The sequence below is a fragment of the Watersipora subatra genome, chromosome 3, assembly GCF_963576615.1.
Source record: "Watersipora subatra chromosome 3, tzWatSuba1.1, whole genome shotgun sequence".
In the NCBI taxonomy this organism is placed as follows: Eukaryota; Metazoa; Bryozoa; class Gymnolaemata; order Cheilostomatida; family Watersiporidae; genus Watersipora; species Watersipora subatra.
Genome location: NC_088710.1, coordinates 20,728,802 through 20,755,704, shown reverse-complemented (window position 1 = coordinate 20,755,704; position 26,903 = coordinate 20,728,802). Strand labels below are relative to the sequence as shown.

General features: G+C 36.1%; 1 protein-coding gene across 1 annotated transcript in view; it reads left to right on the top strand.

Moving 5' to 3' along the window:
• Positions 1–26,374, top strand: part of LOC137389626 (membrane-bound transcription factor site-1 protease-like) — a 29,541-nt gene extending 3,167 nt beyond the window's left edge. Inside the window, exons 3-16 of the mRNA XM_068075686.1 lie at positions 100–256; positions 627–809; positions 5,167–5,250; positions 7,908–8,111; positions 10,298–10,450; positions 11,494–11,641; positions 15,573–15,675; positions 16,177–16,290; positions 16,404–16,525; positions 19,477–19,673; positions 21,414–21,607; positions 21,716–21,835; positions 23,918–24,031; positions 25,085–26,374. Of these exons, the coding sequence (XP_067931787.1) occupies positions 100–256; positions 627–809; positions 5,167–5,250; positions 7,908–8,111; positions 10,298–10,450; positions 11,494–11,641; positions 15,573–15,675; positions 16,177–16,290; positions 16,404–16,525; positions 19,477–19,673; positions 21,414–21,607; positions 21,716–21,835; positions 23,918–24,031; positions 25,085–25,360 (2,169 nt within the window). The 3' untranslated portion in view covers positions 25,361–26,374. The remainder of the gene's footprint in view (positions 1–99; positions 257–626; positions 810–5,166; positions 5,251–7,907; positions 8,112–10,297; positions 10,451–11,493; positions 11,642–15,572; positions 15,676–16,176; positions 16,291–16,403; positions 16,526–19,476; positions 19,674–21,413; positions 21,608–21,715; positions 21,836–23,917; positions 24,032–25,084) is intronic.
• The last annotated feature ends 529 nt before the right edge of the window (positions 26,375–26,903 follow it).

Genomic DNA, 26,903 nt, shown 5'->3' with positions numbered 1-26,903 from the left:
CAGTGTCAGAGTACAGGTACTGCCATCATTTTTATTTTTGCTATTGTTCAGAAGTGTTATTGCAGAAGTTAGTGGAGTTATTAGCGTGTATTCTTTTAGGTGTGGGAGCTCACTGCCAATGGGGTAATACTTGTTTCTGCTATCGGAAATGATGGGCCTTTGTACGGAACCCTCAACAACCCAGCAGATCAAATGGACACAATTGGTGTTGGTGGAATTAATTATGAAGATCAAGTAGCAAAGTTCTCTTCTAGAGGTAAGTTGGATGATTAGTGAGTTGTGCCTGTTTTGAGAACATTTCAAAGTTGTTCTACATAAAAAGATACATTCAATATAGCTTATATATACCTTTAATATAGCATATCTGCTGTTATGACAAATGACCAGGTTCTTGACTGTTTTATATTATAGTCTGAAGTTTTAAATGGCCAAGGCATGTAATTCCATTTGGTATGGTACTTATTACCTCTTAATGTTTGTTGGTTTTTGTATCATTCCAAAAATTGTACCGATAGACATCTCATTTTAGATTATTGTTTCTTGGCACATGGGTTTCAGGGTATGGTTTGGATAATCCTCTAACCCTCTGCAATCAACAGCAAGACTTTATTAATTGTCTCCCTTAGGTATGACTGCATGGGAGTCATCCCATGGATATGGCAGAGTCAAGCCTGACATTGTAACCTATGGCCAATCAGTAAGAGGCTCGAGCATAAAGGGTGGATGCAAGACTCTCTCGGGTACAAGCGTTGCGTCACCAGTTGTAGCTGGGGCTATTACGCTTCTCTATTCAGCAGTAAAAGGCAGAGGTATTATTCTCTTTAGAATATTGGCTAGCTTTCGAGGTCTCATAATCTCAGCATTGTGAGACGCTGCAAATCAACATTGATGTTACAATTTTATTATTCAACTAGGTGAATCCCCGTAGGGGGCACAAGCAATGAAAAAGGTTTTAGCACTCGGAAACACCGGTGTTCCAGAAGTTCAATTCTAGTGCAAAGAGGTTTTTTATTCTTAGCGACGCAAGGTTTGCATATTTTATCACTATTAACTGGACATACAACAGACCAACAAACAAACATTTCTATATACAAAAATCTCAAAGTTTGTCATCTGTCTTTTCTCATGCGGTGCCTGTCCAGCTATAGCTATTAAAATCTGGGAATGAAAGATCTGCTTCGTATTGGTTTAGAACTCACGAAGATTGCAACCGCAAGTTTGTAAACACGCGTGTCTAACCACAAGACCATGCAGTTCTTACTATTTCCATCACTCTTACCATTTCCATCACTCTTACCATGTACTGAATACCCTTTTCGTGATTGCACACGCTAATTTTTTAATTAATACAGTGCGCCTACGGGTTATAATGCCCTTGTTATAAGATGTTTTATATCTTACTCTATGAAGCTCGATGTTTTCTCGTCCTCGCCATACTAGGGCGAATTTGTTTTCCGCCATACAATATCGACAAAAATTTATCTTGAAATTAAAATTTGGCAGTTGGTGTACTGATTACGATGAAATAACAGAAATGTTGAAATGCTATTCTCCGAAATCCTTCCCAAAATGCCTGAAAGAGATATACAATACTCGCTATCTCAGTTCATCGTTATTTGTTGAAACAAAATTGAAAACAGATTAGTGATAAAATTTTAGTTTGAAAGTTGAATACATACTGAAACTTCCTTCAAGTATGTGTTGAGTAAACTAAATTCATTCAAGTTAGCTTCAGCGTTCATGTTATACATCAGTCTCAAGGGTAAGAACTCCCCACGGTACGTACTCCATGTAGTACATTGTAATGTTACATTTTCTTGCAGATCATAACCATTAAGTACACTAAAGCTACTGTAGGTGACTATGGTTACTAAGATTATCATATTGTTTTGTTACTAATTTTTAATATTTACAGTACGTATATAAAATTTTGATGATTTTTACCAGGAGGTGTTTGCATCAAAGAATTGCGATAGTTTTTCTACTACTCTATATGATATTTTCACCTTACCGTGCCAACACCAACAAATTCAAATCATATAATTCATAAATAAATCACACCAAATAATTTTTTAATGTAATCGTAGCAAAACAGACTTTATTTAGCTTGCTAATTATTTCACACTTACATTTAAACACTTTTACAGTTTTATTTTTTCTCTTGATGTATTTCAACAAAACACTTATTTCACGATCTTGAAATTTAAAAGTTACAGTTGTTTGACAATGTTTGAAAATCTTTACAGGTGTTTTAGTTTTTCTCTTAATTTATTTGAACTGCACAACATTTTTTTCTTATGATATGAAGTTCGAAATTTAAAAAATTGAATGCTGTTATATGTTGAATAAAAATAAATTCTTTGTGCAAAGATTTGTTCATGACCCAGGCAACACCGGGCATTCAGCAGTAGATTTATACATAGACTTAGCCAATGGATGTCTATCCACTCGTGTTTGCAAGTCCTTCATTCATTTCACACGATTCTTAACTTGAGTAAAAATATTTTTTGTTGTAAAGTGTCATAAGAAGGAGCCAAAGTTCTTACATACTCCATCCTCCAGTCCTAATCAAGGTTTTTGGCTAACCCTTCCCCAACCTTTTCCTCCGATCCTGGCTATTTTTGTCCCATGAATCATCTCAAATTTAACAATTACATTTTTAAGCTTCAAATCTGTTCCATTTAACTCAGTTTTATAACGTTTTTGCTGTTTATTATGTCAGTGAAAGAAGGAATATTTAGTGAGTTGAAATGTCAGTGCTGGCCCTTGATTTATGTTGAAGTGCTGATACAGTTAAATTGTGTTTTGCAGAAAAATAAGTGTTCAATTTAGGTTTAACAAAAAACCAGCACTTTATTACTAATTGAGGCCCTGGCATGTTTGTGCAGAGAAAAATCATCCATTGAAAACAGTGTTTGAGGGCTGTCAGTGTAGTCATGGGTAAGAAAGGTTTGAAGTGGGATTTTGTAGTCCAGTATTTAAGCAGATTTGATGATGCAAGAGTCACTCTTTTTGCCCTCCAAGGCTATATTAAGGTAGGCAACACTAAAGGGCTGTTGATGAAGGTGGATCATGATGATTTTACTAGTGGTAATCTTTCCATCTTACAAGGCAGCCTAAATCTAAATTTGTACTTACTTTGCATTACTTACCATTTGCTCAGTACCAAACCTGCGTTTTTTCTGTCTAAGCAATAAGTCATATAAGGCCATTTAGACACAATTTGTGCTTTTCTCCAAATATTATACCAGATAAAAATAGCAAATTTCAATTCTCTGCTTTGTTTAGGATGTACATACATTTAGTTAAATAGTTTGAGGACTGACATTTTGGCTGACATTGAATATAAAATATTTACATTTAAAAATTTATTGTTAAACATAGTAATCGGTAAAATAATGAATCTGTTAGTTTTTGTAGCTATTGATACATGTTTAGATAATTTTACTGATTTTGAGTAACTTCATGAGTAACTGAAGCAGCAAGTTGATCTATTGTCATATTTTTGCTCTTACGATGGATCTGTTAATAAAACGGTATAGTTGGAAAAAGCAGAAAACTAGTGTTGCCATGGTCCTTGGTATGTGAAAAAGGAATGACATGAAAATTTTCACAAACTTTGCAGTGTAATTTTTCATGCTTTATGTTAATACGAGCTGCGCCTCCCGGCGTTGCTCGGGTGTTAAAAATCAGCATGTAAACAATGAGCAGTGATGAGAGTTGCCTACCACTCTCTATTAGCCTGGCACATTACCAATGGAAAATGGTATTAAAAATCAGCTTATAAACAATGAGAAGTGATGAGAGTTGCCTACCACTTGCTATTAGCCTGGCACATTGCCAATGGAAAATTTCAGTCAGCTAGTTAATAAACGCTAGGCTTCTAATGACGGTATGCCATGAGGTTGCATTACGTTGTCTAGCTACAGCTATTCTAATAATAGCTATAGCTGGAGGGACACACATACATACTTTGAGAAATATATATATATATATAGATGTTGTTTTATGTTTTTTGGCAGATTTGTCTGACTCAGTCTGCCCTTTTATGCAATAGTGGGTTTAAATGCTGCCAGTTACGTATTTTCGCAGATGCCTTTGTAATACTTTATACCCATATATATCTTGAAAACTGAGCCATTTAATATTTGTAGTGCTGCCAATATAGGAGATTCTGCATTCGGCGTTTTTGTAATTTTTAAACAAGTTTGATTGAAACAAAAAAAATTGTATTATATTCAACTTAGCTGACTTTGGAGCTATTGCAGTAATGATATAATAATGCTCGTATTTAAAGATAATAGATTTCACTTTATACCAACTTATCTGTGTTAACAATGCACATAAATTATCAGTAGGATCCTTTTTCTGAAAAATTTGGACATGTCTTCAACAAAGCTCTACAAAATCCTTGAACAAAGGAGACTGATATGGAGACTCAAATACTCCAGCGGAGTATATAGTCAAACTAACTAACAATACCAGCGCTCTGGTGTGCTGTGAGAAATCAACAGGCGTGCACAATAATTCTAAAATCGTGGAAGGTGATGATTGGGGTAGGTGGTAGCTTTGCCAAGCGGAATGTCGTGGGTCCGGATCTCATACAATGCAATCCTTTCTTGAACATTCAACAATGTCTTAGAAACCACGTCTTAGAAACCTCGTCTTAGAAACCACGTCTTAGAAACCATATTACATGTACATGACTGATTATAGTAGAAATTAGCATTTAGCATGAATTTGTTATTGACCTGTGCTACAGCCCTTGCTCAAGCTTGTAGAAGAAATATAAATTATCTCATGAGGAAACGACTCTTGATTTAAATAATAGTGTTTCACTTTGTAACGAGTTTCACACAATGCGTAGACACTGTCACGTTAATGTTTGGTACTAGCAATTGATAATAATGTACAAGCGCTAGCACGTTCTTTAGTGATTCGTACATTGCTCTCCCTTCTCTGAATAAGTCCAGCCGTAAAGTATATTTCAGCTGTATGCTGACTATATTCAATCATATTTATAATTATTATTATGAATTATGACACGGTTTATGTAAGTGTTGGGTTAGTATAAAACTTGCCTGTTGCTTGATCTTCTGTTTTGAAGAGTTTAAATGTAGAGATGGTATTACAGATGATCGCTTTAAAAAAACTGAATTGTTGCAGGTGTGCCTGTGAACCCTGCATCTATGAAACAGGCACTGACTGCTTCTGCCAAACGATTACCAGATGCCAACATGTTTGAACAAGGTGAGGCCGATCAGTCTGTTGTTTCTTTGCAGTTTTTTCTATCGCAAACATAATGCTTTTGTGTTACATGTGGTATTTTTGTTGTAACAAGCAAAATTCAGATGGTGGAATTGCTCCGGCAAGGGGTTTAGAGAATGTGAGTTGGAAGGGTGACAGCATTTTACATACCTGATTTATTGTGTCAGCAATTCAGATGTAAACTCATTAAATGATGTGGGATGTTGATAGAAATTAATCTATGCTGTGTTTTATATAAAACAAGAATTTCTTGAAACAAGATGTCTTAATAGCGCTTTCTTTAGTCTAGTTCTATCAATGAACCGTAGGCTGAAAAAAAAACATTGGTGTCGTCCAGGTCACTTACAAAATTCCTCTGACCATTTGTACTACTCGAAGATTCAGCCAATGATAATGCAAGCTTTATTCTGTGTGAGCCTGAGCATTGTTAATCTTTCGTGAACAACTGAGCAATGGCGTAGGTATAGCAGCAGCCACTAAGGTGGTGACAAAAGACAACTGAGCAATGGCGTAGGTATAGCAACAGCCACTAAGGTGGTGACAAAAGACAACTGAGCAATGGCGTAGGTATAGCAACAGCCACTAAGGTGGTGACAAAAGACAACTGAGCAATGGCATAGGTATAGCAACAGCCAATAAGGTGGTGACAAAAGACAACTGAGCAATGGCATAGGTATAGCAACAGCCACTAAGGTGGTGACAAAAGACAACTGAGCAATGGCATAGGTATAGCAACAGCCACTAAGGTGGTGACAAAAGACAACTGAGCAATGGCATAGGTATAGCAACAGCCACTAAGGTGGTGACAAAAGACAACTGAGCAATGGCATAGGTATAGCAACAGCCACTAAGGTGGTGACAAAAGCTATAGCTACTCAATCTCCCCGAGCGGTTTTTTAAAACCAAACATGCTAGGTGCCGCGAAACCTTAACTGATTCATTGTATTGGTCCAAGCAATCTTATTGTAAGGCTATGTTGTTTTTGTTGTTCTTCTGTGAACAAGGCAGGTGGAAAAATTATTAAGTGAAGTCTGGTTATAGCAGAAAATAGTTTTTAATATAATTCTATGCTCTGCGTGGACGGTATATTTTTATAGTGCTGTCATAAGTTATTCCTTGCACTGTTAGACCATATAAAATTTACCTCAAATCACTTTGGTATATAATTATCTAAAAGCAATACACATTGTGCATAAATCAATAAAAGGTTTGCTACATTTCAATAAATAACATTTACAGCTTTCAATTTGTGCATTTTCGTATCATGTGCATATCATTAATTTATCGTTGTCATATTGTGTTCATGACAAAGAGCTCTGGAAAAATTTAAATGTCTGATTTAAATGCGATTATAATCCCACGACCAAACAAGAGTGAAACGATTGATTGGGAGAATTATGATAAATGCACATGTGCACACAACTCTCGAAAAATTATCCGTTAATGGCCGTCACCAAACCCTTGCAACGAAATCCTATCAACAAATTTAACTATTTTTCAGTAAAGTCGTTTAAGTATAATAATGATACAAAACGCATATAAACCTATTTAAATATGTTACCAAGCCTTTGAAAGGTTACCGCAAATTCCTAAAACTAACCCATCTGATCGGATTCTACACAAATAGACAGATTTTTTTGGACGAAAGTCGCCACAAAACGCTTGAAAAGCTGGGATTAATAAAAGTTAAGACCAGAAATTGAAACGCCGAGCGACAGAGAATAGAACGATAAAGTCTTGCGCGTTTCACGAAAAAAAACGTGCACTTTTCACCAGTCTATATCATTGTCGAATTGCCGAAGGTTTCGGCAATTAACATAGGAGTACAGAAATCGTTTCATTCTTGCCGATTTCAATTTTTTCATTTTCAATTTCATTTGCCGACATATTTGAATACTTTCGCATTCTAACTGATGTCCAACGCAGTGTCAGTAAAGCAAATGACGATGATATTTTTTTAACGTTTATGAGATTATTACAATAATTAATTATAAGTTTGGACGACTACAGAACAATGACTACGTAGTACAGATTTTCTAAAAATCTATATAAATATCACAACTTCGGGATATTGTTAGCTATGCCGTTTTGAAATGTAAAAAAAATTGTGCTTTGGTTTTATATTATTACTATATAAATAATATTGGTTATTCTAATAATATCAGTGCATTTTACTTCTAATATTGGCCAATATTGCGTTTCTCTTTTTGCAAGAGAGATATAAACATATAATCTTTTCCTTTCATTATTGCTATTTGTTGTATATAATAACACCCACACCCAGTACATTACAGCTACCATTGCAGTTATCCTATTTGACTGCTAATATTGCATTTCTCAACCATCAGTACCCTTTCTTTTTCCAATATCACTTTGGTCGTGGGCTGTATGACAGTGGAATTTCTAGTATTATTTCAAAAATTGATATTTAAACTCACAGAAATGACAGATCTGTTCTATCAACTCTTTCCTTGCTAAGGCTCAATATGCCCCCTGCATGTCACACATGCTTTATTATACCTAGATATAACAAACTAGAAACTTTAGTATATTTTTATCTTGCATGAAGTTAAATTGTTTCATTGTTTCATTGTTTTATGTATTCTATCATAGAGCTACTCCGTGTCTCTGTACTGTAGGAGCTGGTAGGCTGGACTTGAGAAAGGCATACAAGGCACTGATTAACTACAAACCACAGGCCTCCCTCTTCCCACCCTATATAGATATGCTAGAGTGCCCGTACATGTGGCCTTACTGTTCCCAGCCCATCTACTACACAGCTATGCCTCTCATCGCCAACATTACCATCCTCAATGGCATGGGACTTAGTGGAAGGTTGAGAGGTGAGTTAACCCTTCCTCGATTTTATTTGTCTCTGATTTTTAGCTATGATGCCGCTGTGGGAGTTTTACATTCACCACTCGTATTACTCTCTTGGTCACACTTCAAGCGCTCTACGCATCACTTCCTACAAACGCAGAATTTCACCAGCTGATAGACAGACTTTTCATGTACAGTCATCTTTGACTACTTTGTGTTTTATCTTCTGAAGCCTCAGTGCATCTCAGATTTTTCTATATTTTTTCTATAGATTTTTCTTATTTCCATCGAGCGTGACACATCAGGAAGGTGATGAAAGGGAATATTCATTTGTATTAACATATTATATTTATTTAGTTTGAAAAAATATTATTAGCCTACAATCTTCGTAGCAACTAGATTTGGGAAACAGCCTATTCTGGACTTGTTGCCATTGTCAAAGGATATAATATAAGTAAAGGTTATTCAAAGGTTAAGTAAAGGTTATTCAAATTTATCGCTTGAAGAATGTTGGAAGATCTTCTTTCAACATTTTCCTCAAACTGAAAAAATGAGCAAGCAAATCAGTCTAAATCATTTTTCGAATGAAAACAAGTAAATCAAACATTCTAATTCTAAGCTAAATTTTATTTTGCCGCAACTGCCTTAAAACATGACCCGCAGCTGGTTATATATAAGACAAAGAGTTCATGGCGCTGTATGGTTTTTAACTTTTCAAGGTCCTCATTAACCGCTAACTCAGGATCACTGTAATATGATCCCTATTTCTCTGTACAGTAGAAGCTACTACAACGTAAATAATTCGATCCGGGAATGCTTGTGTTATATGGGTTTTACATTATACGAACAGTAAAATACATGCAAATTGCCCATTTCGCTCCAAGATCATCCAAAACTCATCTCTTTGGCTCTTCAAATAGGAAAAATAGTAAACCTAACTTTTTAATTTTATGACTGTACAGTAACTGGTATTATTGGTTTGTATCGATAACTACATGTATTATCTTTTTTTATCACTTACTTGGTTTAGTTTTCTTGGTTACAGTAATTTTAAGGAGATCACACCTTTCATGTCAAGTTGAACTAATTTTTTTCACTTTTTTTCTCCATAGCAAGGTCTATGCTGCAAATAAATTGTATATGTCTAAACTAACGTAAAACAAAAATATATTTACTATAATAAGAGTGGTGTCTGTCTGTCCATTGTTCCAAAGCCAAGGCTAGATGCTAAGATAAAAGTGTGATTTATACAAGACTCTGATCCGTGACAATCAGTTTGGTAGACTGACACTCTAACACTTGCACCAATTGACTGCCTTTAAGTATTTATGAATAATTGTGCACATACTTATTATCTTTGTTATATCGGCACACCTGATGATCTCTCACTGCCCGCTAGACTACGAGGGTACTAGTATATAGAATAGAGATATCTCTGCACGTCGTTTGCTTCAAGTGCAGCAAGAGAGAAAATGATATTTTTGAAGCTGTTTATAGGGCTTTAGTTATTCAAATAAACGGAGTTTGTGGCGATCGTACGCTTTGTGCTATATGGAATTTCTTACATAGTACGAAGCAAAAATTTTACATAAATTCTTCAAGTTAAATTATAAATTATTTACGTTAATTTGTTATGTTATTACTATTATTTTAGTAATTTCAGAAGTTAGTGATATACAGTTATAGCCTTTCAGTCATTTGTATTGTTAGTCCATCTAGTAGCTGCTGTTGAACAATTTGGCATGTTAAACAATTTGCATTAAAAAATATGTAACAACTAATAAGACTAGTAGTGTTGGTCAAAACTAGTAACAAAATACAAATAAGGGTGTATCAAAAATTACAGGCGATTTAGCCAATCATTGCACCGGTGGTAGCCAATCAAAAACAATAAAAAGGTCTACATACAATTTTTGGCATAGCTGTAATTTGCAGCATCAATTCAAAAAATGGTTGATTTAATTAAGTTACAATTTTATTTTCTACTGACAAATGTGGGGTGTACTGAAAAGTTGTGTATCTGGGCCTTTTTTTATTGTGAGTTTGAAGAAAGCATTTTTAAGCGAGGAACATGTTACTTTACTGAAGAGATCCTTGTTGGGCCGAAAAGCGCATTGTTGTCCTGAAGAGATTATTGTTGTGCTAAAGGAGCATTGTTTGGATGAATGGGGGTATTGTTAGCCTAAAGATTCCGCTTGTTTTATCGTAGGACCACCGGTTTGGCAGCCCTACACCCCTCAATTTGGCTCTCACCTGGAGGTGGCTTTTACCTGGTCCAGCATACTTTGGCCTTGGTCTGGCTGGATCTCAGTTTACATATCTGTCAAGGACACTGCTTACAATTTTGAGGGTGTGGCTCAAGGTATTTATATCTTTACTGATTATTATATATATTGTATATATTATATCAATATTATATGTTGATCAAAGTTACCTGAATTTTTCATTATTGTTGGGCGAATACCAACAGGCCAAAAGATTGAACTATCAAAATATTCATATAATAATACTTTGGTTCCTTTAATTGGCATGACAGCTGCTGGCAGTTAGCATGATAACTGTTGACAGTTGGCATGATAACAGTTTACAGTTGGAATGACAACAGTTGACAGTTAGCATGACAACTCTTGACAGTTCGTATGACAGGGGTTAAAGGCTGGCATGACAACAGTTGACAGTTAGCATGACAACTCTTGACAGTTCGTATGACAGGGGTTAAAGGTTGGCACGACAGCCAATGGCATGACAGCAGGTGGCACGACAGCAGTTGGCATGACATCAGTTGGAATGACATCAGTTGGCACGACAGCAGTTGGCACGACAGCAGTTGGCACGACAGCAGTCGGCACGACAGCAGTCGGCATGACAGCAGTCGGCATGACAGCAGTCGGCATGACAGCAGTCGGCATGACAGCAGTTGTCATGACAGCAGTCGGCATGACAGCAGTCGGCATGACAGCAGTCGGCATGACAGCATGTGGCATGACAGCAGTTAGCATGACAGCAGTTGGCATGACAGCAGTCAGCATGACAGCAGTCAGCATGACAGCAGTTAGCATGACAGCAGTCGGCATGACAGCAGTCGGCATGACAGCAGTCGGCATGACAGCAGTCGGCATGACAGCAGTCGGCATGACAGCAGTTGGCATGACAGCAGTCGGCATGACAGCAGTTAGCATGACAGCAGTTTACAGGTGGTATGACTGGTTTGCAAGTTGGCATGACAAAAGTCAGGTGGTTTAAAGTTAAGACGACACCAGGCGTGACAGCATACAGGACTCGCATGCTCTATTGAGTAGAACTGATTTTCAGTTTAACACTACAGAAATAAGTGTACATCCTATTCTCTCCAAGCTTCATTCACTTGTTGAACTTGTGCAGCCTGGGCTCCTTGCTTATTACTAGGTCAAGTAGCTATCACCATAGAGTCACCTCCGTCAGAGCAAAATGGAGAGATACAGGTTTCCACTGTACAGCTTCCACTTCGTATTCAAATCATTCCAACTCCCCCCAAGAACAAGAGGATTCTATGGGACCAATTTCACAATCTCAGGTAACGCTCGTTTCACTTTACTTCTCTTATAAGGGTGCAGTTTGTGTTTGGTTCGGTATGCTTATATAAAAATATATTCATTTTACTTGAAATAATTTTCTATCAATTTAAAAAGCTATAGTTTACATGTTGTTTCTCTTTCTTGCCAAAACTCTATTTTACAATCGTATATACCATTATATATTGTATATAATAGTAGCATATATACAATAATATATAGTATATATAATAATATATCGTATATATAATAATATATCGTATATATAATAATATATCGTATATATAATAATATATCGTATATATAATAATATATCGTATATATAATAATATATAGTATATATAATAATACATAGTATATATAATAGTATATAGTATATATAATAATATATAGTATATATAATAATATATAGTATATATAATAATATATCGTATATGTAATAATATATAGTATATATAATAATGTATAGTACAGTGGTGTGCATAAACTTGGAATCACCAGTTAAATCTTCAAATATGTATGTTTATATGCTGTTGTCTAAGAAATTCTTTGGAGTTAAGTGCCTCAACCCCATCAATATATATATCATTTGAAAGGGAAATTTCTGAAGAACAAGATGATGCCAAATATTCAAAAATATTCTCAGATTTTTATCGCTGGGGGTGGATCTACCGAAAGGCAGACTTATTGCAGGCTATGAATGTTGTTAGTGAAAATTGATAAAATAGGATACAAACAAACTCTTTTATACAAATTGGTGGCCCTGAAAAGGGCCGTTGGGTTATTGTTGGTCTTCAGAAGGACTGGTAAGGTGTCTTGAGCTGAGCATTAGTATTTTATTGGCCAGCCCTTGTTCTTGATCACCATCTGACACCGTCGAGGCATGCTGTTTACCAACTTTCTGAGCTCTTCAGGAGTGATGATGTGATGCCAAGCATGAATAATCTTCTCTATGAGCTCCCGTTTTGTCTTTGGTTTATCTTTGCTGACTATCACACCAATACGCTGCCAAAGATTTTCAATGGGATTCAGGTCAGGGCTTTGTGCTGGCCAGTCTATTACCCTCACATTACTTCTGGTCATCCACTCCTTGACTCTCTTGGCATGGTGGCAGGGTGCATTGTCATCCTGGTAGTACCAGGGTTGGTCGTTGCTGGTGAACAGGCTCCGAGCACTTGGAAGCATGACATCTTCCATGGTCTTGATGTATTTGTCTCTATTCATCATGCCTTCACAAATGGAGAGTCTTCCCACACCAAAAGCTGTCATGCAACCCCATACCATGACTCCAGTAGGGTGCTTGATGGTTGGTAGCGTACAAGCCGGGCTGTACTCCTCTCCAGGTCGTCTCCTCACGTAACAATTTCCAGAGTGGTTTTGGATGGTAAATGTTGACTCATCACTGAACAAGACCCTTTGCCATTGGGCTGCTGTCCAGAACCGTTTATCTTTAGCCCACTCTAGACGACGCTTTCGCTGTTTCTCAGAAACTAAGGGCTTGCGCCTTGCCTTGCAGCCTTTCAAACCATTTGCAAGCAGCCTTCTTCGCACTGTACTGAGGTGAATCTCAATATCTCTGTTGTCCTTGATCTCCTTACAAAGTTGAGTACTGTTCAGATGTCTGTCAGCAAGGGATCTTCGTACCAGGTACCGATCTTCACGGATAGTCGTCTTCTTGGGTCGTCCAGCAGAGTAGGTGGGTTTAAGACTGCCATTGGAGGTCCAAGTCTTGATTGCTGTGTAGACTGCCTTCTGAGAACAACCAACTTCCGCAGCTATCTGTCTTTGGGTCTTTTGCTGTTTGTGAAGGTGCGGAATGATGGCTCTTCTCTCTGTAGATAACACTTTAGGCATGGTAAAGTTCAAAGTCAAACTGAGTTCAAAGTTAAACTGAGAATGAATAAGACTTCAAGTGTCCTGCTTTAAATATGCAACAGTCAGCAAATTGCATAACTGAAATGCCATCATGATGGGATTTAGGATATTTCACTTTCTTTGAAATTTGACAAGCAGTAAACTTTCTCAGCTGGGAAGGTTTGTGCTAACCTGTTATAACCAGATTACGTACAAGACCAGATAAAATTGCTAATCTGTTTAATAGGATTAATATAAATCACTCAGAAATGATTGTGTTAAATCAATCAATGCATTGTTTGAAAGCACATCTTCTGCTGATCAGATTGATATATAGTATCTGGCATGGCATCATAATTGGCGGGAAAATAGAAAGCAAATGGAAGATCCATTCGATATAGAGTGAACAAAACAATGTGATTCCAAGTTTATGCACACCACTGTATATAATATATACTATATATAATATATAGTATGCATAATAATATATGCTATATATAGTAATATATAGCGTATTTGTTTGCTTGTTCATTTCATCAATAGGAAAATAGAACAAAAAATTAAAGTAATAAACACATCACATGGTTGTCAACATAAGAGTATATAATTAATTTCTAATAATGAACAATAAATATAACAACACAAAGGAGGTGATGATGAGGCCTATATGCAACGACGAACCGGTCAAGGCAAGGCCCAGTTAGATGATAGAAAAAAAATTATATATAGTATATATAATAATATATAGTCCCACGACCAAACGAGCGGAGTGAATGTTTGAGAGTTTTATGATAAATGCATGTGCACACAACTCACGAAGATTATTCATCAACAACGTTGCAAACCCTTGTACCGAAATCTCAACAAATTTAACCATTTTTGTGTAGAGTCGTTTAAGTATAATAACGATACAAAACACATAAAAACATATTTAAATACGTTACCAAGTCTTGGGAAGGTGTCGACATATTCTTAAAACTTACCCATCTGAACGGATTATACACAAATAGACAGATTTAGTTGGCCGAAAATCGTTATTAAAACTTGATAAGCCTTTTATCAAAGTTAAGACCGGAAATTGAAACGCCGAGCGACAGAGAATAGAACCGTTAAATCGTGCGCATTTCACGAAAAAATAACGTGCACATTTCACCAGTCTATAGCATTTCTGAAGGTTGCTGTAATTAACGTAGGAGTACTGAAATATAATCGTTTCTTTTTTGCCGATTTCAAAGTAACTGACATTTTAGACACTTTTGAGTACTTTGGTATTCTAACTGATGTCCAACTCAGTGAAAGTAAAGGAAATGACGATGGTATTTTTTTCTAACGATTCTTATGAGATTACTACAATGTTTAATTATAAGTTTGGATGACTATTGAAGTGCTATAGTCACACTAACAACATCGATGATGGGCAATATGTTACTGTTATTATTTTTTCTAAATAGTGTTGTTAAATAGATTTTCTAAAAATCTATATAAATATCACAACTTCTTGATACTGTTAGCTATGATGTTTTGAAATGTAAACAAAATTGTGCATTGGTTTTCTATTATAACTGTATTACTATATTAATAATATTGGTTATTCTAATAATATCAGTGCATTTTACTTCTAATATTGCATTTCTCCTATTGCAGGGGGAGAGATATAAACATAATAATCCTTTCCTTTCATTATTGCTGTTTGTTGTACATAATAACACCCACACCCAGTACATTACAGCTACCATTGCAGTTATCCTATTGCACTGCAGTGCCATTTGACTGCTAATATTGCATTTCTCAACCATCAGTACCCTTTCTTTTTTCCAATATCACTTTGGTCATGGGCTGTATGACAGTGGAATTTCTAGTATATGTAATAATATATACTATTTATATTAATAGTATATATAGTATATATATATCATAATATATGGTATAATATTGATTAGTATATATAATAATATACAGTATATATAATATATATATCATAATATATGGTATAATATTAATATATAAAAACTATATAAATAGTATCCTTACCTTATGTTTGTCCTCTTTCTGCATTGCTGTGATGATTTCATTTAAAAGGTACCCACCAGGATACTTCCCTAGGGATAATCTCAGAACCAAATCGGACCCTCTTGACTGGCATGGAGATCACATACACACAAATTTCAGAGATCTCTATAATGTATGTGAGACCTATATGGTGTATCTACTGTTTATTCTGTAGCATATATATGCGATGCTTGCATGACTTGATGAGTATGCAGGGGTCTGTCAGTTGTCATGGTTAATGGGGCAGCGCTGATCGTTAAAAGAGGACAACCCATTTATTTAGAAACATTGGAGCAGTCATAGTTTGTCGTAAGCCAGATTTAAATAAAAAGGTATAGCCCATAATTTAAATATTCTATCTCACCTTTATGCTCTATCTTGAAACAATTGTACGTTTACCTGTTCGTATGTAGGAAAAATGCTGCTTTGAAATCATTTGTGTTTCATCTGGATTACTTCATCCATCTAGCTTTTGAGAAACAAAAAATTAGCTCTGTAGCACATTTATTTGGATCTAGTTTTTATTCCTAGATGCCTGAAGGCTAATAGCTTGCTTCTTGTTCAATTTTTTGTTGAATTTCTGCTAACTCCCCGATACCTAAGATTTTACTTCATAAAATATACTTGTTCACAGCACCTTAGGAGCCGAGGCTATTTTGTGGAAACGCTGGGGACCCCCTTCACTTGCTTTGAAGCATCAAACTACGGTACTATCATGCTAGTTGATAGCGAAGAAGAGTACTTCGTGGTAAGTAGCATTTGCTACTATCAGCCAATCTCTAAAAGATTTGGGAGTTGCCCATTTCCAATGAGTGCGGAGTTATCTGTTCTAATACAACTGGAGTTGTCCTTGTATGGCAGGAGGAGATAAGCAAGCTTGCTGATGATATGCAGAATGGGCTGTCACTGATTGTGTTCGCTGACTGGTATAACACGGCTGTCATGCAGAAGGTCAAGTTCTATGATGAGAACACACGGCAGTGGTAGGTTTTAGTGTCTTATCTTCCTTTTCATGTCGTTTGCCAACTACTGGAGGCTATTTTTAGTAGGACGTATTTGAGCATGTTGCTTTGGTTTTGTTTTTCTCATAAGCATAGCTACTCCAAGTGTCTCATAAGCATAGCTACTCCAAGTGTCTCATAAGTATAGCTACTCCAAGTGTCTCATAAGTATAGCTACTCCAAGTGTTCTTTCATTCTCTGCGTTTCCATGGCGCGGTTAATCCTCATGTTAGTATCATCTGCAAGTCATCATCCACAATTGGGAAACGGTGAAAACACGCAATTCAAGCGAGTTATTTTGCTTGTAAATTCTTATCGAATGTTTCATGAAAGATGAAAATGCGAATGATGAAGTCTGTGAGTAGTTCTCCTGAGGCTGAGACTTTATTAATGAGTGAACATACCTACATTCAGCTCAGCTCAATACATGTAGCTACATATTTCAAAGACAATGTAATAATTGCCTTGGGTCAGTTAAAAATGCTGATGTGTTTCACTCAATAGGCCAGCTTAAAGGTTGATTTGCAACAAAATTCACATTACAGTTATTTGGTATAAAAAGGTTCACCATGTCCAACTCTGCTGTGTTGTAGGTGCAAAATATAGGGAAATGTGATTACAAGCACTTAAAAGCTCAAAAACGGACAGTTAATCGCAGCCATCACGAAAACGCTGTAGTTTGGAATCATTTTATTTTGATGACGTACTCAACTCGACGTGGTTATTGTTTTGATACATGATGGTATCACATGAATGGAAAGGCCATTAAAAGGCTCAATTTAAAATGTCTCGTAGCACTAGTTTATGACAAACACTTCGGGTTCTACCGGAAAGCCCTCATGAAATATAGACACTCGCTATTTACAGTTTCGTTTCAGCTTGGTCTAATCATCTAGTTGTAATCTGATCGTGTGACCCATACTTCTTGCGAAACAGCGCAAACAATTTTTGCAGCATTTTTCGACGATCACAGGTGACCAACAGGCTCCTCATGTTCATCATGAGATGATATGCACTCCTTCTAGCTAAGGTTAAAAAATTAAACCAATTTTCACGGTAGGTTTTGAGATATCACTGCTCAAAGTGACAGCATTACAATGATGATGAAATAGACGCGTAAGGAATAGACATGGTTTTGTTGAATACGTGAAGTATATTTGTGAAAATATTTCGACGAATGAGGTTGCATGAAAGTAACCAGAAGCCATCATGTTCAGCTACATCCCATTTGAGCCATTTTGGAAAGGGATTCCAACCTACGGCATTTTCATGATTAACTGTTCGTTTTTGAGCTTTTAAGAGCTTGTAATCACATTTCCACGTATTTTGCACCTACAACACAGCAGAGTAAGACATGGTGAACCTTTTGATACCAAATAACTGTAATGTGAATTTTGTTGCAAGTCAATCTTTAAGTTATGAGAAGATGAAATATAATTTATGGTGGGTGAGATAAGGTTAGAAATTCTGAGTTTAGCTAGTTATCCACGCTAGTAAGCTCATCACAGTGGATCAGAGTAATGTTAGCTGTAATGAACTTGTCTTCGCTCATTTACTGTTACTGAGCTCACATAACACTGGTAAAACTTTCTCATTTCCGACTCAACTTTCACCGTGTTAAGTATAACTGAGTATTGACTATTGAGTATAGCATAGCTATGTTAGTACTAGGCAGGCCAACGGATAGCAATGAAGATGGCCAAATGAGAAACATTTGGTTTGATCTGCAAAAATTGCGAAGCCAGAGTGAGTGCAAATAAGGGAGAGACTAAAGAATACTGTCTGTGTAATCATCATACACGTGGTTACATTTATCAATTTCTTAGATTATATTTTTCATATAAGTTAGTTCAATAGTGCTATTAGTTCAAATGTTATTTTTGTGATATGTACGTGTGATTTAAAAATTAATGCTTCAGTATGTATATCTATTATATGTATACAATTACTAGCTGTGCTACCCGGCGTTGCCTGAGTAATAAAAAAGTCTGGACAGAAAATTGATTTATATTTAACATATGACAATATTTCCCATTTTAACTTTCAAACTACATATCATGAGAGAAGTGTTTTGTGTAGTTGAAATAAATTAGGAGAAAAATAAAAACAACTGTAAAAATGTTAAAACTTTGTCAAACAACTGTAACTTTCAAGCTATTAGTCTGGCACATTGCCAATGGAAAATTGCAGTAAGCTGCTAGGCTTCTAATGATGGTACTCCAAGACGTTGCGTAGGCATTGTTGTCCAGCTACAGTTATTCTAATAATTGCTATAGCCGGAATGTAGACATACATACAGACATACACACGGACATACTTTGAGAAATATATGTATACAATTATATATATTACAATATATGCATGTTGTTAAAATATTAATGAAATAAAGTTGTTCTATAAATTTTTAATATATATAACTTAACAAATTGCTGCTCAAGTTTCTTTCTGCAAGTTGTAAGTATTCATTCCTTATTTCACTTTTTCCTACTAAAGACTTTTCCAGAACGATAAATACCATCAATATTTACCACACCGGTAATAATATGCCAACACTGATCTGAGCCCCAAAGGAGTATTTTAACCGATGTAATGAATGTTATCACGATCATGCATCGCTACGGTCAGTTGAACGATCGTAGGGATTTAGATTGCAAGTCTTCAGACTTGGTGGTTCGGAGATCAAACCCTCGGGGAATCTTTTTTCGTTTCTAAAAATTTATAGCTCTAATTGGACAGGCGGGTAACAGACATTGAGATTTATAGATATAGAAGCTGGGTGGTTGAATTGACAAGTAGCTTGAGTTGTTCATTGTAGTTCAGTATTTTCTATAGTCATCTCACAGCTAAATGGCTAAACAATAAAAGCAATGTAAATCAGAAAGAAAGAGCTGTACATTTGCATATTCATATGGGATGAGGTGTCAACATTTCAGGTGGATGCCAGACACTGGAGGTGCAAATATACCAGCTCTGAATGATCTACTGTCAGCATTTAACATATCATTCAGCGACAGTGTGTATGAAGGAAGCTATAAGATTGAAAGACATGAGATGTACTACGCCAGTGGTACAAGCATAGCAGATTTTCCAGAGAACGGCCTTGTCATAACAGAGTTGCTTAAAAATCAAGGTAGGCGTGAGCCACAGTGGTCTGCAACTGTTATCAAATAGGATAAACTAGTACCCAGTAGTAAATAGGATAAACTAGTACCCAGTAGTAAATATGATATACTAGTACACAGTAGTAAATATGATAGACTGGTATACAGTAGTAAATATGATAGACTAGTACACAGTAGTAAATATGATAGACTAGTACACAGTAGTAAATATGATAGACTAGTACCCAGTAGTAAATATGATAGACTAGTACACAGTAGTAAATATAATAGACTGGTACACAGTAGAAAATATGATAGACTAGTACACAGTAGTAAATATGATAGACTAGTACCCAGTAGTAAATATGATAGACTAGTACACACCACAGATATGTCAGACACATGACCATGTGATTGATATGGTCAGTCCATTCATATCATCACTAGGCTGGTTCGATGTATGACTAATTTTGTCATGGTTACAATCATGGAAGCTACACAGAATCTGTAATTTATTGCTGTTGCCATGCTGTGAAAAGGAGATTATTTGAACATATGTTTTGAGTTTAAACTCTGATTGAGTAATCTTCGTAACCTTTTGTGTAACGGCATCAATTGATGCTTCAACTATTTTGTGTGTGGAAACGACGAAAAGAATTCTATGTACGTAGTAGTTAGGTTGTTAATGAATAATTGACATATTGATGTCTATTGATCAAACGCTGCTATGCATTAGATTAATGGTCTCAGTGCCATGTCTATAATCACTATTTAATCAACACTATCTTTATATTATATTGTCTGTATTAGCTTTCTGTCATGCTATTGCCATGTAAATTAGTTTTGGAAGCTGATAAGGTACTGAAGCAGCGGTTGGATAATGGACTGGCTAGTCATATTCATTATATCAGCTGTCTAAAAGGTGCAGAGAAGGCAATGATTAAGTCCATAACTGTCTCACTGGCTTGCTTACCATTCTGCCGTGAGATCATATTCAGGACATTGTCGCTGGGGCTAATTTTCAATAGAATTCAAACATTGGTTCTGTTGTCAGTGAAGGCAATTTAGATTGTCTATGAGAGTATCACAACTCAATGGCCTTGTGAGACCGTATTGTCACCTTTAACCTTTCATTCGTGCTCTATGGTCTTTGATACTCGCATTTTACTTTTTCCTTCATTTATAGGCATTTTTAGCTATTTCATTCATTGAAACGTTTAAACATTTGATACCAAAAGAGCTGGCTACACCTCAACAAACCTCAAACCTTCGAGGTGGGCAACTTTATTGGGAAAAGTTGAAGTAACCAAAGCAGAAATGCTTGTCAACTAAATTGTAAACTGAGTACAACTAAATCGTATTGAACTATTCAGCTCTAGCCAATTCAACTTTCACTCTTTTACTATTACTTTATTTGCTAAAGAAGGAATCACACGAAAACAAGCCAGGATATTTAAGAACAGCTCTGCGCTTTTTAGATTTCAACGATTTTCACTGAGTTTGATTGGATAATTTATTATTAGCGAATCCAATTTTAACTTATTATGTCATAGTTGTTTATAAAGTTTGCGATTTTATTATCACGATCTTTTATTTCCAAGAGTAACTATTGGCTGAACTTTTCCAATTACAACATGGTTCTACTCTATGACCTTAGAATATTACGCTGTCACCTGATATAATATAGGTGCATCAGATCTCATTTGATCGTTGAAGTAAGCAACTCGTACTATTTTCAACAAAATACACATTTCTACTCATGCGTTTAGGTCTAGAAGTAGTTGAAGGCGTTGTCACCACCCACAAGCAAGTACCAATCCTTGGCTTATACGAGAATAGGTCAACGCCGCTTGCTGGGCGGATTGCTGTCTACGGTGATTCTAACTGCTTAGACAGCAGTCACATGGCTAAAGACTGTTTCTGGTTGCTCGATGCTCTCTTAGAGTTCACAATGCATGGACAGGTACTCTCAACTATATCTTCTTAACCTGCCTTCAGTGTCGCCGGCCATGTTTATTACCGGTGATGTTATCTGTGGTAATTACGTGTGCTAAGTTGTCTTGTTTTCTAGATTGCACCTATGCTCGATGAGAGGAGTAAGACATTTGGGTCTCTAAAGCATGAGAGGCATTCTTCTCCCTCTGAGCCTGTAGAAAGGCTCGACACGAACAGACTGCAAAAATACTCAAAGGTATATTTATAGTCATTCATCAGCTCCTTCTAGTAACTAATTGGTTGGCTAAGTATCTCATTGCTTTTCCTATTGGTCCATAGCATCATCTACTTTGTTGCTAGTTGGTAAGTGTGTGTTTTTCTCGTCACATTTTGGGTTGGGTTGGTCTTGACTTGGGTTTTTTCTGAAATTGGTGTTTTTTTGTTGAAGCTAAGCAAGAAAATTTGATTCTTGGTCTAAATTTGACTTCCTGATCGTTTTTCAAACCATAACGGCTGAAGCCATGAAGGCTGTTTTAAAGCGCTTTAATATCTGTCTCGAAAACAACACGATCGGCAGAACAAGCTCCGTTCATAAGTATGAACGGAGGAACGTTTTTTATGAGCGTTGTTTTAAGAACGTTATTTTAGGAACGGAAGTTAGGTATGTTTAGTCCGATTTAAAATGATAAAAGTGGGTGTCTTAAAACCCATTATTATCTAAGTTCAGCCTGTAAAATAATCTGTCCTTTATGATTGGTAGATAAACTATTTAAAATTGCTCGTAGCTTGTTACAGGATGTTTAATAGGCTGAACGACGAGAAAAATGAGTTCAAAGCAGCGCGATTTTATCACAAGCTGGCGTTGTTATCGGGCTTTCTTAAGCTTATTTTTAAATATGCAATGTTAAATAGCTTATCTAACTTTCAGAAAAGACTGAGATTATTTTGAAGGCTGAATTTAAGTAATAATGGGTTTTAAGACAGCTATCTCTATCATTCTAAATCGGACTAAACATCCTTAACTTCCGTTCCTTAAAAGCTAGCGTACGTCACATATTTATGGGCGGAGCTTGTTGTACCGATTGTGTTGTTTTTTAGACCGATATTAAAACGCTGTAAAAAAGCCTTGATGACTTTGAAAGTTAGTGGACCAATCTTTATTTTGAGTACAAAATCTGGATCAGCGTGTCTGGTTTACCTAGAAAAAAATGACAAAAGTTGCACGTGGCAGTTGTGGTTTAAGCATCTCGCATACTTCATTAACTGAGTGTAGCTAGAACTGAGAGACAGCGCTGTCACCATTTTATTTTTTTCACTGGTTGCCGCAGGAACTGAGTGAAGATGAGAAAATGCTGTTGAACCTTGGCCTACTATCATTTTAACAAACATGGTTTTAAACACACACGGTGTAATTTAAGAGCAAATATCGGTCTCAGCACCTGAAATAATTTCCAGTCTGTGACATCTGTAGCATCTCAAAACACTGCAGTTTGGTAAATCAGTACATATGTACACGGATCTCCTTCACATAGTTTGGCTCTAAGAATTTTGAATGATAATAAACAGTATGCAATACGCTTGGATTTTTAGATTGAAAATCATAGATTATGAGAAGACTGGTGCAAGTAGTTGCAGTGATGTTAAAATATGAAATGTAAATAGTGTCAACTAAAAACAACAGAAGGTAAAGTTCACATGGTCTAAATTAAACTGTATTTAGCCCTGTCTCTTTGTCACTACCATTACCTACACACCGTCCCTTTTCTGTATTGCTAAGGCTATATTTCTGTTCGCATGTTGTTAACATAAAGTCAAAGTTAGTAAACCATCATCTAGTTTTTTGCATATAATCTACTTTTTTAAATTTAGTTTTTGCAGTTTTATATAGTGCGCTTGTTTCAATGCTATATGTAATTAGATGAAGTCTTCCGGCTGTAGAATGAATTACATGAAGTACAGCGTATCCTTGTGAAAATATTTGCTCCTATATACGATGGTCTAGACAGTCGAAATATTCGAAGCAGATTAACTTTGTATGTCGCAGTACAATGTACTTTTTATTGCGACAAGTACTGTGCAATCTGTACTTTGTACAAAGTACTTGCACTTTGTACATGCAATTGAGGTGTAGTGGAGTTAAGATTTGCATGATTTTGTTTTATATCTCGCTTTTGCAGGAGAAAAACAGTTACTAGTATTCACACTGGGTATCGTAATACCTCTCATCAATTTATTCACTTGTAGATTTTTGTTTCAAAAATTCATTGCCGTGTTAGTCGAGCTCTAATTTGATAGTGCGAGAGTAGGTTCGCGTGTTTAATGTTTGCTTTAAATTCAGGTGGTTGACAGTCTTGGACAAAGGCCTTTACCTGAATGCCCTTCATACCCGTGGGCCACTGCAAATCCTCTTAACATTAGCTTTGACGGCACGATACATAAAAAGATTCTATCGGTAAGAACTTCATCCTTATCTATTTCATTCTTCCTGCTTTTACATATAAAAGTTCTGTTGGTAGAAACCATTTCTATATCAAACTGTCACTCTTTGTGTTTTTAGGTATAACAATTCTATCGGTAAAAACCTTTTCTATATCAAACTGTCCCTCTTTGTGTTTTTAGATATAACAATTCTATCGGTAAAAACCATTTCTATATCAAACTGTCACTCTTTGTGTTTTTAGATATAACAATTCTATCGGTAAAAACCATTTCTATATCAAACTGTCACTCTTTGTGTTTTTAGATATAACAATTCTATCGGTAAAAACCATTTCTATATCAAACTGTCACTCTTTGTGTTTTTAGATATAACAATTCTATCGGTAAAAACCTTTTCTATATCAAACTATCACTCTTTCCGTTTTAGAGGCCATTCATTTACATGTATATCTAAATCTTCCAGCTTTTTGAAGCTGGCTACTGAACCTCAGTTACTAACTAACCTACATATTCTGAGACGCTGTTCTGGTCTACTTAATCTCAGACACTATTCTGACCTACATATTTTCTGACACTAACGTGACCTATTTATTAGTTATTTTCAGACACTATTGTCACCTACTTATTTTCAGACACTACTCTGACCTACTTATTTTTGACACTATTCTCACCTACTTTCAGACACTATACTGACTTACTTATTTTCAGACACTATTCTGACCTACTTATTTTTAGACACTATTTTGACCTACTTATTTTCAGACACTATTTTGACTTACTTATTTTCAGACACTATTCTGACCTACTTATTTTTAGACACTATTTTGACCTACTCATTTTCAGACACTATTTTGACTTACTTATTCGCAGACGCTATGTGGTATAAAGTCTATTAGGCCATTTGACTAACGCTGGTCTATCTTAATTATTTGTCAACATCCTGCTCTCATGTTATTACAACCTTCTTACTTTTTAACTGCATCTACAGTACTTCATGTATAGCAATTATGCTTCTTTTGCACCGTGTACGAGTACAGCTTGATATTATTGTATGTTTGTATCACAGGTGACTGCTGGGGAACCTGTAGATGGTGATGATCCAGATGTTTTTGTTTCAACAGACGTTACTAGGATGCCCTGGGAGACCTGGTCTAAATCAACTCATGAACATGACTCGGATCCAACAACATTTTTCGCCGCTCTCGCTCTTCTCTCCCTTATCATCGTTGTCACCTTCTTTGTTAACTTTGTGTGTAAATCTCGCCGACCATCACTCCGTCGTCGACCACGCGTAAAAAAGCTTCCAAAGGTTTACTATGGCAGCAAGATGGGTGGGGTTTGAACTCACTTTTTTCCGAGTTAGGCTTTGCCTTACTCCGAATTCCGTAGCCGGAAGTAATGCTCAATAACATGTAAATGTACGAAATATTGTTCATTGGGATAATGCAATACGCATTCACAAGAAAATGTCATGTTGAACTAAGTTCTTCTTTGACATGGTGGATTGTCGTAGAGAGACCAAACTTCTGTTGTATAACTGGCTCTCACTGTAAATAGAAGACTAAACCTCTGTACATACTAGTTTTTAGTCTGTTATACACGATAGCAAGCTGTAAGTCTTGAGTTACCTTATCCTGCATTGGCTGACTGACTGCCCGATAGTTAGCCTGTGCTCCTACGCATAATCATATTTATATTATTATTACTCTTCCTTATGCTAAAGCAGAAGGCAGGCTTTTTTAGTATACTGTACTTTTTATTTTTGTAGCTGCTCTTTCAGTTTATTTCTTTCTATTTCCCTCCATGTATAGCTTTCCTCTTTCCTCCGTCAGTCGGTTTCACTACATTGACAGGTGGCCGGCATCAATTGGACACATGTGCTCATTTTGTGGAATTGATGAGCAGCATTTCTTACATTGAGTTTGCTAATTACACCACACATACATCTTGCCAGACAGTACTTAGCTATAGCCCTTCCTAATGTCTAACTTCTGTATTGTTAGTGTCTTGATATCGGTGACAACTCCTTGTTATAACATGGTTTTGAGTTGTCTTACCATTGGTTGTCCGCCACTCATAGACTGATCAGCTACTCATGATGACATATATTTAAGATTTATATATATAGAAAACATCCTAAATTCTGACATGGTATTGACAGTTCAGAACTCGTCTCCCAAGGATTTTTGCATGTGTCTACAGGAGATATGTTTGAGTAACACTTAGTGGGCTCTATTAATGCAATTGTGAATCGGTATCCTTTTTCTATAAATATTTTCTAGTCGTCAGTATAAATCATTTTAATTTGGTTCTTTCTTGTGAACCACCCCAAATATAAATATTTGTACAAATTGAACATTACGCCATGATTTTCTATGCTTGCCAACCTGAAGGGTAACAGACAATGTATGAAAACATGAAATTGGAAATTACTACTGTACTTCCATTACGAGAGCTACCGCAGTGTGCAAATCTTTCATAACATGAAACCTCCGACAGGAAGTAGTGAAGTAAGCGTTTGGAGGGTGTAATGAGGTGGTCATGTTGCAATCAATCCCCACTTTTTTACCAAACTGCTGGTATAAGAAGTGGTGAGCTCCGGGTACATAACACATCCTCGCTAGCTGATGGTTGACTTGAATGAAATTAGGAGTTGTCCTCTGACACTAGATGACAAACTGATAAAAATGGTTGTTTAGGTGTCTAAGGCTCATTTAAGGTTTGTTATGTTGGCAATGGAGTTGAGATCAATACAGTTGAAAATGCTCCTTGAAGAAGAACCAAATGGGTAACACTAATAAGAGGTCAATGGGCTATTCATTTTTATTCGTGTTTCAACTAAAATATATTCGCGTTTCCTTCTGTTGTTTCTCTTGACTAAAACT